The sequence below is a fragment of the Triturus cristatus genome, chromosome 4_1 (genome assembly GCF_964204655.1).
Source record: "Triturus cristatus chromosome 4_1, aTriCri1.1, whole genome shotgun sequence".
NCBI lineage: Eukaryota > Metazoa > Chordata > Amphibia > Caudata > Salamandridae > Triturus > Triturus cristatus.
In genome coordinates, this window is record NC_140585.1 from 822016702 (window position 1) to 822029256 (window position 12555).

At 48.0% G+C, this 12555-nt stretch overlaps 1 protein-coding gene across 1 annotated transcript in view; it reads left to right on the forward strand.

The window, feature by feature from the left end:
• KRR1 (KRR1 small subunit processome component) overlaps positions 1–12220 on the forward strand; it is a 113771-nt gene extending 101551 nt beyond the window's left edge. Inside the window, exon 10 of the mRNA XM_085653481.1 lies at positions 11450–12220. Within this exon, the coding sequence (XP_085509607.1) occupies positions 11450–11589 (140 nt within the window). The 3' untranslated portion in view covers positions 11590–12220. The remainder of the gene's footprint in view (positions 1–11449) is intronic.
• The last annotated feature ends 335 nt before the right edge of the window (positions 12221–12555 follow it).

Here is a 12555-nt window from a genome sequence, read left to right on the forward strand (position 1 = left end):
CCTTGGTAGCTGATCGAGCATTAAGGCTTTACTTAGGATACAGGCATGTATAGCATTTAAAAACACCATTATAGTAAATAAGTAAGACACAACACACAAAAATCAATAAAAATCACACACCAATTCATACAAATTGCTAATATTTTCATCTTTTAAATGACACCAAAACGCCCAGGGCTCAGGGCAGTCAGATTCAGCTACCATCAATACCAGTCAGCATTGTCATTCACAATAACCCACTTGTTTATTTCCACATGTCTGGTCTGATTGTCTACAGCCCTTCAGATAGGGGTTGAGGAATTGAGAGGTGAGGCAAGGTCGGGGGGCACATTAAAACCACTCGCGTCTGACTCCTTTATTATAAGCATTTGATTATTGGAGCCTTATGGCCACCTTGGGTGAGTTATTTTATTTTAAGCGGAAGTAAAATACTTGGCCAGGTGACAAAGTAGATTGCTTACGACAGGGTGGCGTTAGGGATGTTCATACTGTTAAGAATTTAGATTAAGATTAATGTATTTAAGTTGGGTGATGATTTTACATACTTGCAGTGGTGATTATGTACTTCATTTTTCAATTGTCTGCTATTGTGTGTCATTTTCTTTGGCTTCTGAGGCAGTTAGTGTTAACTGGTATGATGTGGGACTGGCTCTGTTTTTCCACTGGGTTCCCACTGTATTGTTGCTCTCCAATAGTATAATGATGTTACTGTCTTTGTACACCTGACTTTCTGAAAGAGACTATTAGTGAGAGATTCCTTACCTTAGAATTACCCCCAGGTGTCAGACTGGATCTGGAAAATGTTTCTCTTGGCAGTACCCCAGCGCATCTGAAGGTGACATCTGTCGACTACCTGTCCGGCTTCGTGGTCACCGGGATGACGTCACAGTGCCTTCTTAGACGCCCTCCTTGCATGCTGACGTCAGTTCTTTCTCTTTCTGTGCCAGCCTAGCGCAGATCCGTAGAGCGCTTACCCCTTTAGTCATCAACTCCTGGTGCGCGAGCGATGTCCCATTGTTGCACCGGCTTCAAGCCCTGCGAGGTCTGTCACAAACTGATGTCTGTGCCCGACCTGCACCTCGTGTGCCTTTGGTATCTGGAGCACGACCACGACCCGAAGTCGTGCTCCGACTGCCGGGCCATGAATCCGAAGTCTTTGCTGGTCCCACTCGAGGGGAAGGTCTCGAGACCATTTGCAGAGCCACTAAACCTCATCCAAGTCTTCGCACTCCACGGGTAAGTCAAAGCACAAGAAGAAGGCAAAGAAGCACCGTCGCTTTTTGCCTTCGCCGCATCAGTCGGCTCACGCGACGCAGGATCCGGTGCGTCGTCGCTCTAAAGCTCCATCTCCGGTGCCTGATTCAGGGACGACTCCTTGCCTCCCTCTGTTTCCGGGAGCCAGGGCGTCCCTTACCCAGCTTCATACGTTCTATGAAGCCCTCCCATCACATGTTTGGGCAGTCCGACTCCGCTGGCACGTCTTCGGGCCCAATAGTAGGTCAGGGGCCCTGGGCCTTCGATACCAGCGGCTCTGGTGCCAAAGGGCCCCTGTGGATCTAGGCCCCGATCCGGATCGATGCCGGTCAACCTTACTCGACTTCCCCTGCGATGTCGCCCCCGGCGTCTGCCATGCCGATGCCGTCCCCATCCTCATCCCCGAGATGGACCCGGAGTCGGACCGACGCCGGCCGATGTCGAATCCGACACGAAGGGTAGGTTTGTTCCCTTTTTCATCACAGGTGTTCCCTATCGCCCTGAAGGTGGTGATGAGGACTGGGAGGGGTCGTTGTACCCTTTGGCAGTCCAGTTGGAAGAACCAGACTGGAGAGAGGACTTTGGTCACGCCAGTGGTCTGGACACTTTACCAGACCTTGGCATGCTTTCTCCCCCTACTCTGGCTACGGAGGAGGGAGTGTCCTATGCAGTGGTAGTGCATAGAGCAGCCGAGGCCTTGAGCCTGGAGCTCCCTACAGTGGCAGCCAGGACTTATCTCCTGACAGAGGTGCTTCAACCTGCAGCCACTTCCACAGAACCTCTCTTGCCCTTCAACGAAGCCCTCACGGATGTCCTTCTGGGCACTTGGTCCAAGCCCAGCACAGAGGCTCCTATGGAACGGACGATTGCCCACCGCAACTTGTCCTGCTGCGTGCGTTTACATTTTCCTCACCCAACACCCTTCCCCCGAGAGCTTGGTGGCCCAAGCTGCTTCTTCCAAGGGTGCATTCCCTTCTACTCCCTCAAAGGGAATCCAAGAAGCTGGATCATCTTGTGAAGTGCATGTTCTCTTCCTCCAGTTTGGCTATGTGGTCCGTGAATACCGCATGTCTCTTCGGCCAATACACCCATACAGTCTGGGATACGGTTGCGCAAATGCTACCTCAGTACCCGGAGGAGGCCCGGGCCAGTCTCTCACAGGCCGTGGCAGATGGAGACAGCAAAATTCAGGATTTGCTGTGGACTGGATACCACTGACTCACTGGGCAAAACGATTGCCACGTCGGTAGCCCTTCGGCGCTACGCCTGGTTAAGATGTCTGGCTTTTCGGGGGATGTCCAAGCCACTATGCTTGACAAGCCCTTCGCTAGTGACAAAGCAGACTCAGTGCTGGAGCGCTTTAAGGATTCTCGAGCTATGGCCAGATCCTTAGGCCTTGCAGCATTCTGCCGTCCACCAGTCTGCCTTCTGCGGCTACGGAAGGGGCACCCCACCACCTCCGGCCCAGTCTAGCCACCGGTCCACGCAAGCTGCCCAGCCTATGCATGGCCGCGGATATGTAACCAAATGACCTTGCGGGTCTGGGAGCCAGCGGGCAGGCCAGTCCACCCTTTCCCCTCCTGCAGCAGCCTCCAAACCCTCCTAGTCTGACCTTTCAGGCTCATCAGCGGCCAGTGGGTAGCAGGGTCTGCCATTATCTCCCCCACTGGCAAACCATCACGTCAAACAGGTGGGTTTTGTAGATAGTCGGAAGGGGCTACTCCCTCCCCTTCGAGACCACCCCTCCCTACATGCCACTATCTTTCGATCACATTTCGGATGATCATTTGGCACTTCTCCGCCAGGAAGTTACAGCTCTCTTGGCCAAGGGAGCTATCGAAATGGTCTCTGTGCTAGAAGTAGGTTGTGATTGCTATTCCCGCTACTTTCTGGTGCCCAAGAAGGAAAAAGGTCTGCATCCTATCCTAGACCTCAGGGCCGTCAACCGCTTCCTCCGGAAGGAGAATTTCAAAATGCTAACTTTGGCTCAGGTCCTGTCTGCCCTCGACCCTGGAGACTGGATGGTGGCGTTGGACTTGCAGGACGCCTATTTGCATATTCCTCTCCTGCCAGCCCACAGATGCTACCTGCAGTTCGCGGTAGGCCACGAGCATTATCAGTTCACCGTGCTCCCCTTTGGCCTTACCAGTGCCCCACAGGTGTTCACGAAAGCGATGGTGGTGGTCTCAGCTCGTCTACGCCGATCAGGGGTTCCAGTCTTCCCCTATCTCTATGACTGGCTGTTGGAGGCAGGCTCGCCCCAACAGCCCAATGCATAAGAGTAGGATATCAGTTTTGTCCCCATTCATGCATATTCAGCTGTGAGCCATTCTTGTTTGCACATGGAAGAGGCAATCGTTAACTGGGCACTGACTTCCAGAATTTTCGGGATCCTGATATGGATCTGGATTGACTTCCACTGAGGATGGCGAAATAGGTTGGAATTAAGTATTGAAGATGACAGTCGAGAAGGAGGAACTTTGCGGTATGATTGGTGAGGAAAGATTTTGAACTATTGGAGTTGAGCCACTACTCTAGGTGAGGACTTGAGACCTGTAAACATAATGCTGCTTGGTAAACCGGAAAGAGAACTGAGGTTCCAAACTAAAAAGGGCCTGACCAGTTGCAATGCTAGATGGTTCCACATTGAGTATTCCAGCTGAGGAGCTGCTGGTTCGGGTAATAAACATCACATCCCCAAAATATGAGGCAGTCATTGGTAGGGCAGTTACTTCCCAGATCATTGGGAATCCTGATATGTATCTGTTGGTGTTCTGCTTATTGGAGTTAGTCATAATTGGTCATGAGAGAGGGGAAACTTGGGACCACCCAATGACCACTGGAGATTTTGGAGAAGAAAGTGCCTGGTTTTACCTTCATCTCCTCAAGACCAAATGTAAGGTTTGGGAAACAAATGTTATGGTCCATTGTGGTCAGTCTGACAAAAAAAATCAAAAAGGATCATAATATAGATGCAGCCCTGTCTCTGATCTCTGGCTGTCCGCCTTTACTTCCTGATATTCATTAGTAAAGAGTCACTAAACCGGTGTCCCTGGCAGTCATAAAGCACTTTGTTTCATTCAAGAATGGCAGCGAACTTCAGTTACAACTATTGGAGAGACTTTGTGGTGGATGTTAAGGATGAAATGGGCTGGTCTCCCTCTGCCTGGAAAAAGGTAACACAAACACCAACAAAGTCCAGAATCACCAACAGTTCCAGCACGTCCACAACACGCTGGTGAAACACATGCCTGGTTCTGTTATAGTCATCTGTCTGCATTCTCTCCTGACTCCAGGGCATGCTCAGTTCTCAGTGGTCTCAATGCAGAACCTGGTTATACTGGTCTTAGCCATGTCCCCGGCTTTTGTTGGAATCTCCAGCACTACCTCTTCAAACGTTGACACTGAAATGGGGGATTTTAATAGTCTTCGGAATTTGTCCCAGTCTTGAGGGGAATATTAACTTCCAGTCAAATAAAATGAATTGGCTCTGGAGTACTTTTGCTTATCCAGTTCAATCACATTAAAAATCTATATTTTCAGCCAACCAGTAGTGGACATCTCTTCCACAAGCGTGGGGCAGAAGTGGGGGCAACACTGAATGGTCAAAAGGGACATGAATCTGAGAAAGTACCTCAAAGCTCCGAACTGGCATGATTCACTTCAGTATTTATGTGGGGACTGCACAGATATCCTAAACACTGTGACTTGTTGCATTTTATAAGCACACACATGGATGGGAATGAAACCAATGAAGCCCCATGCATAAAAGAAGCTTGACAGCATATGTGCTGCTAGACAACATGGCTAAAATACATTCACATTGACAAGGCCAATAGCTTGGGCATTGCTGAGATCGGTTGGCTTTCCCAATGCTTGTTCAGTGTTGACAGGGTCTTGCTGAACAAATGTGGATGGGATAGTGAGAAACAGTTGAGGAGCTTTGAAATGTAGCGAGGATGTGGCGTAATGACCAGAGCAGCCAACGGGGCAGATGGGGAACCAAGTTTGAAACTCAGATTACGTATTGAATGTCATAAGAAACATCATACATTTATTCTCAAAGAAAGAGCTAAAGAGTTCAGCATAATCAATGGGATTAAATATAAGGAATGCACACGGGCATCCCCGAAGTCCAACTTGTACACTTAGTGGTCTGTTCGAGGCATGCATTACTGTAGATGCACATGCTGGTCATCCTCTTGCCATCTAGTGGTGTGCCCGGATGTGTACAAGTTGTTTTCTTTGAAGAAGTCTTTCGAGTCACGAGGTACTGTGAATCCCCCTCTTTCTGGTAAAAATGAACATGGTCACCAACTCCATTGTTTTCTTCCCGCCATCTGGTTCGGACATGTGCTCCCATGCTTTGGTTCGCCACTGTCGTGGTGCTCTGTTTGGTTTACTTTTCTCTTTGTTTTGGGTCGATGATTTCTGCTTCAGCTGGGCAGCTCTCGGTCGGCCTCAGCCCATGTGGGCCTTCGAGGCCTCCTCCCAACCGTGTCCCCCCCACCATGTCTACATGCTGATGAAACAGTTGTCATTTTGTTACTGTCCTCGCTGCCACACCAAATAGCCTCAGACCGTTCTCCATCAGGTCTGAAATTTGTGTTTATCTCCAGAGCATAACGAGTTAAACATGCAATGCCTGCCGCTCATTCTGTTCAAAGAAAACCCTCCACGTCCGCCAGGCTCGACGTCTCAAAATGTCTCATAGGACAGAGATGACACCGTGGACCTTTTCGGCCCCAAGGACATTGAGAGAGGAACAGCATCCACAAGATTCGGCTGCAGATGAGGAGGTTTTCTCCCCCCGACGACCGCACCAGCTCCAGTCTGGAGATCGAGGACGGTACTCTCTCCCCCTCTACACTGCTCGCAAGCGGAGCAGCCCGTTCCCTAGGGTCGCCCAGCTACTCTAGAGCACCAGAGACGGGCCGCCACTGCCTTTGCGCCATGGTTGAGACAAACCACCATCTTCAGACACAAAGCTCTGCTCCAGCGCCAAAGAAACAATGGAGGCTGACTGCTTCGGCACTGCCCGTGCCTGCCTTGGAGCTGACCCGACCACCGGAGCCGATGACTTCATCGTCTAATTTGAAATTGTCATCGGAGCCAAAACTCCACGTTCTACCATGAACTGATTGGTAGGCCAGCCTCCTTCCACAAAGTGGATCTCCACACTGAGCCTTTGAAGGAAGACTTCTTTTTTGAGACCCTCTCCTCCACCCACCGCTCTGCTCGGTATCTCCCGTGCTCAGAGGCATACTGCGTCACACTCCAGACATCTTTCATGACCCCATCCGCGCTAGGTTCACCACACCTTACTCGGCTAAGAACTACAAAGCTTCCATAAGTGACCCCATGTACATTCATGGCCAGCTCCCATCCGACTCTCTAGTGGTCACCAGTGCCCTTAAGAGGGCTATCTATCAGGCTACTGGTGACGCCCCTGCACCAAATAAAGAGAGTAAAAGGACGGATGCTGCAGGTGAAAGGGTAGCTGCACAATCGGCCAACCATTGGCGGATTTCTAATTCCATTGAGCTGCCCTCTAAGTAGGACCATGCCCATTGTGACGAGACGGGGAGCTCCTCCAACATCTACCAGGGGAGCGCACAAAAAGGGCTATGAGACAGTCTTAAAGGGAAAGCAAATTTCCAACACCACCATCCGCTGCGCTCAAGACACCGCATAAGCTGCTGTTGGTGGGGGGGGGGGGGGGGGGGTAGTAGTAAAGTCCAGTGTACTTTTGTGCACGCATGCCTAGCTCCGTATATCCAGCTCCAAGCCAGAAGTTCAGCAAAACCTGCTCAACCTGCTGTTCGATGGCCAACATCTGTTTGGACTGCAGGTTGACCAGATGTTGGGAAAAAATAAACATGCAGAGTTGTCAAAAGCGATGAACGCTCCTTTCGCCGCACGCCCTAATTGTAGATTCTCAAAAACCACTTCCCCCGAGGCCGCCTCCTTGCAACTATGTTCACAGGGGCAACACTCCTCTCCCAGAGCTACTTTAGAGGGTCTGACAGACAACCGCTCAAAAGGCAAGGGTAAAGGTGGCTCCCCCATTGGAGCTGCCACCACTACCAAGCCCTGACTTGCCATTCCTTCCCCACCAATACAAAACCTGTTGGGGCTGGAGGGAGGGGTGCCTCCAAAATTGTGTTCCCGCTTGGCAGAATGTCCCCTCCAACCAGTGGGTGTTACATATTATCCAACATGGTTATTGCCTGGAGCTAACTTCCACGCCTCCATTGTTCTACCTTGTAAACACACTCCCCAGAACATCAAAAGCTGCTTGGGGCAAAGTTCCAAATTCTCCTTCTCAAAGGGGCCATAGAACCCACCCACCATCATCAGCAAAGTACGGAAGTATACTCTATGTACTTCCTCGTCCCAAAAAAAGACTGTTCCCTCAACCCATTCTGGACCCCAGGCACCTAAACAAATACAGAGCACTTCCACATAGTTACTCTTCAGGATGTCATCCCACTGCTTCAACAAGACAATTTCATTGCCGCTCTCGACCAGAAGGATGCTTATTTCCACATAGCAATCCTCTCTGTACATAGCCATTATTTCATGTTTGTAGTCAGCAGAAAGCATTACCAGTTCAAGGTTCTCCTCTTCAGGGGTCACCACTGCACCCAGGGTATTCACCAAGTGCCTTGAGGTGGTGGCTGCTCATCTGCGCATGTCTTTCCCTATCTGAAGGACTGGCTCATCAAGAGTGCACCTGTCAAAACTGCTGCGAACAGACTCCGATCACAATAAACCTCCTTCACCAACTAGGGTTTCCCATCAACGCTACACAATCCCAGCCGCCCCTCTAATTACAGCATGCATGGCTTATACCAATGCTACCAGAATACAGTACTTCCAGGCACTTATCCCTCTTTCAACTAGCCCACCAAATTACAGTCAGGACAGTCATGCGCCTCCGCTGCATCATGGCCTCCTGTATAGCCATAGTGCCCCATGCCAGGTTACACATGCATCTGTTCTAGGTGTGCTTGGTGCACCAGTGGTCTCAGGCAGAGGGTCATTGGGACGATCTAGTGTTGACCAGCCGCCGTACCTTTCACTCTCTGCAGTAGTAAAACACCAACAACCTGTTGCAGGGGTAGCTGTTTCTCTACCCAGTTACGTAGGGGACCTTTACAATGGACACCTCCCTTACGGGATGGGGTGCACACTTACAGGATCTGACTGTTCAAAGTCAGTGGTAACCCAGCCACAAGGGTCTCCACATTAATTACCTGCCACGAATAGCTGTTCACCTTGCTTTGAAAGCTTTCCTTTCCTTCCCCACTTGGTTGGCAAGCAGTCCTCATCGCGACGAACAACATGATAGCCATGTATTATCTTCAAAAGCAATGGGGCACCTTATCTCCCCAGGTCTCTCACCTAGCTCAGAGCATTTGACAGTGGGCTCTCTGACACAAAGCAAATCTTCTAGTGTAGTATCTTCTGGGAGTGGACAGCGATTTTGCTGACCTCCTCAGCAGAATGCGGCTACAAGTCCACAAGTGGGAACTCCACCCACAAGTCCTCCTCCATTACTTAGGGTGTTGGGAACTCCCAGATATTGACCTCTTCGCCATGTCAGAAAACCCCAAATGCCAAAGCTTCGCCTCAAAGTTTCCACAGTCCATGGGCAATGCAATATAGATGAGTTGGTCAGGAATATTTGCCTATGCTTTTCCTCATCTCCCACTACTTCTGTTTGTGGTTCGGAGGCCTTGGCAGATGTCTCTCATCCTGGTGGCTCCCTCCTGGGCACGCCAACCATGGTTCACCACCCTCCTCAAACTCTGCGGTTCTGCACGAGATGCTCCCCAATAGGCCAGACCTTCTCATACAGAACCATGGAGAAATCGGCCACCCACACACCCCAGGTCTCTCAATCTCGCGATCTGGCTCCTGAACTCCTAGAATGTAGGTACCCAAATTCAGGATACTTCTTAAAGAAGGCCGCAGGCCTGCTACTCGTGACTGTTATGCAGCCAAGTAGAAGAGATTAATCTACTATTGTCATTCAAAGCACATTGATCCTCTAGCAGTCAAAGTGCAAGGTATAGTCTGCTACCTACTTTACTTGCGGTTTAGCTTTCACATCCATATGACTACACCTAGCTGCTGTAGCCGCCTACCTTCAAAACAGGCAACACATTTTCCTTTTCAGAATTCCAGTGATTTAAATCTTTTATGGAGGGTCGCGAGTAATTCCTCCTCGGGTCCCACTAGCCCTGACATGAAACCTCAACATTGCATTAACAAGACTCCCGTGCCCTTAGTTCGAACCCCTCCACTCCTGCCCCTCACATTTCTCTTTTGAAAGTTAGCATTTCTGGTCACCATCAATTTACTCAGGCACGTCAGTGAGCCTCAGACACTAACCTCAGAAGAACCTTTCTTCCAGATACACCGGGATAGGGTTGTCCTCCGTACCAAGCCCAAATCTCTCCCTAAGGTGGTCTCACAGTTTCACTTCAATCAATCGATTGAACACCCCTTTTTTCCTTCAATCTGACTCAGTTGTAATGTGCTCTCCGTATTTTGAATGTTAAACGAGTCCTCATGTACCATGTTGACAGAACTAAACCTTTTAGGAAGACGCAAAAGGTCCTCGTTGCTTTATCCAAACCCCACAAAGAGAAGGCCCTATCCAAATCAGGCACTGCAAGTTGAATTGTAAAATGCATCCAGACATGCTATGCTAAAGCTAAAAGGGCCTTGCCCATATCTCTTAGATCCCACCGACTCAGAAAAAAAGAGCATTTCCTGGGGACCATCCCTATTGCTGACCTCAGTAAAGCAGCTACCTGGTCCACACCACATACTTTTGCAAAACATTGTGTGGATGTGCTAGCCTGCCAACAAGCCAGTAGTGAGTAGGCAGTACTCCATACACTTTTTCAATCTACTGCATTTTCCACAGCCAAGCTACCACTTTCTGGGAGGACTGCTTTACTGTCTATGCACACCATGTGTACCTACAGCCACACATACCTCAAATGGAAAATGTTACTTGCCTATATTCGTGGGATGTAGTGCTGAAGATTCACATGTGCCCACCCTTCTCCTCGGACGCCTGTGGCTGTTGCAGTCCTCCTATCTTACATTCCTCTTTCTTTGCATGGATGTCCCTCTACACATCGCTTTGCTTCACATTTCATCCTCACCTGCTGTTCAAGAAAACAATCTACGAATGGAGTCAATGACCATGCGCATAGACCAGCAAGAGGAAAATACTTTTTCTAAGAAAAACAACTTGCCCATATCTGGGCCCAACGCTAGATGGCAGGCGTATGCAAGGCATGTGCATTTACAGCACTACATGCAACTGACAGATGCATGCTTACTGGGTTAGTAACATTTTCCTTCTCTGAGCAGCCCAGCTTTTAATCCATTGCTAGGCTATGACCCTCTTACCAATCCTTACACCCAGAACTTGCTACCCAGAAAGACACGCAGTACCTATAAACCTGCCTGCCTCCCCCGTAAGGCAGTATCTGTGAACACCCCAGATACCTCTGACTTAACTGATCATTTCGGAAAGGAAAAGATCATCAAGAAGGAAGTTTGACCTCCAGCTTGAACACCCCCAAAACCAATTAATGTCCTGCACTGAAGCTCTGCTCTCAATGATCTGGAGCACTCCCTCAACTCGCGCTTATTTTGCCACCTCCCTGTGGCAGAGTTCAAATGCAGAATTAAATGCCATTTATTTTCGACCAACAGCATGTGATCTTGATTCTGCTAATCTTTTCTCAATGGAACACAAATGATTAATCTCCTGTGTTACATTACTCCCTTTTTTTATGCTGTCTCTAAATCATATTGTTAAACTGTTTTTAATCCTGAATGCCAGAAAGTTCAGAACCTCTATAGTTTCCTCATTTTATCTATCTCACCATTGTCTACTGCCTCTGTATGTCTTATTTCTTGAAATATTATGCGTTTTATGTCTATGCAAGGGGCTTGTCTGCCAAAGAACTGTTTAGATGCTACATAAAAAACACAGTTGTGCTGTTGCTGGGAAAATCTAGAAGCAGAGATGCTGAGACTTCTAAGACTGCCTTGAGATGTGGCGAAAGGACTTGATCTTTCACCGCCTCTTTAGATAGCTTGGTCTGACTTGTGGCCAGGTTATTTAAACTGTTAAATGTGTGTTTGTATTTCCATTGTCTAGCTTCCGCTGAAACGAAAATAGACATAGAAGCCTTCAAAGAAAAAGTCAAGAAGGCAAAGAAAAAAAAACTTGGGGCCCTCCCAGAGGAAGAGGTCAAACAAAAGATGGCTGCAGATGAAAAGAAAAAGAAGAGGAAATAATTGGATGGAAGCGAATTGCGGCGGTGTTATTTTGCAAAGGAACTGGAATAATATCCTTATTTCTGAATATTGTCTGACCATACGTGTAGCGGAACTTGACCAAAAACTCACCTGGTTTACTTGTGTTTGTTCACTGTACAGATGGCTAATGCTTTGGATGCAGCTTTTAGTTTAATTCTTCAAGAAATGGACGTTGTACTTCCCAGAAATCACTAGCCACTGAAGAATAGCAATACTGTATTAATGGACAAATTTCCAGTGCCCAGTGCCTTTCACATTTCTAGAAAGTCCGTTTAAGCGCTATCAGTTTATCAAGTCAACATCGAAGAGCAGCCACATGCCTGAAGGTAAAATGTGCCCTTCCTCCCAGTTTATCACATTTTAATTCAATTTTTCCTATAAAATCTAGAATGTTAATTCGCAGTTTGGCTTGTGTCCAAAATATTTTTTACCTTAATTTATTGTATATTGTTGGAATTCATGTATTTAAAGCGGTGTTGAAAAATTGACATGACACATTGAATACTCCATCAATGTGCCAATTATAAGATGTTTAAGTCTGTTTTGTGTGCAAGTAACTGTTCCTAGTCATAATAAAATGAGACTCAAGTCGTGTCTGTTTTCCAATTGACAGCAGTTTTTCCAAAGAATATTAGATTACAAGTGTCATATGTATGCCATTCTTGGTTCAACCTCTGCTTAAGAAATCTGAATGGAATTCAGCATCCCCGTGCTGGCCTTTAGTTTTGAAATCACGCTTAATCCAAATGATAGATTTTGCACTCGCATATCCAAAGTTCAAACTGTATTTTATCTGATTAAGAGTATGCTCTATTCGCAGATAGAAGACTGCAAAAGAGATGGAGGCAATGTTTCAGTGCAGACCAAAAAATATACAATTAACATCTATATTGCCCTTCATACCATGTGAGTGGTGAATTTGTATTGTACAGGTACTTGAAAGGG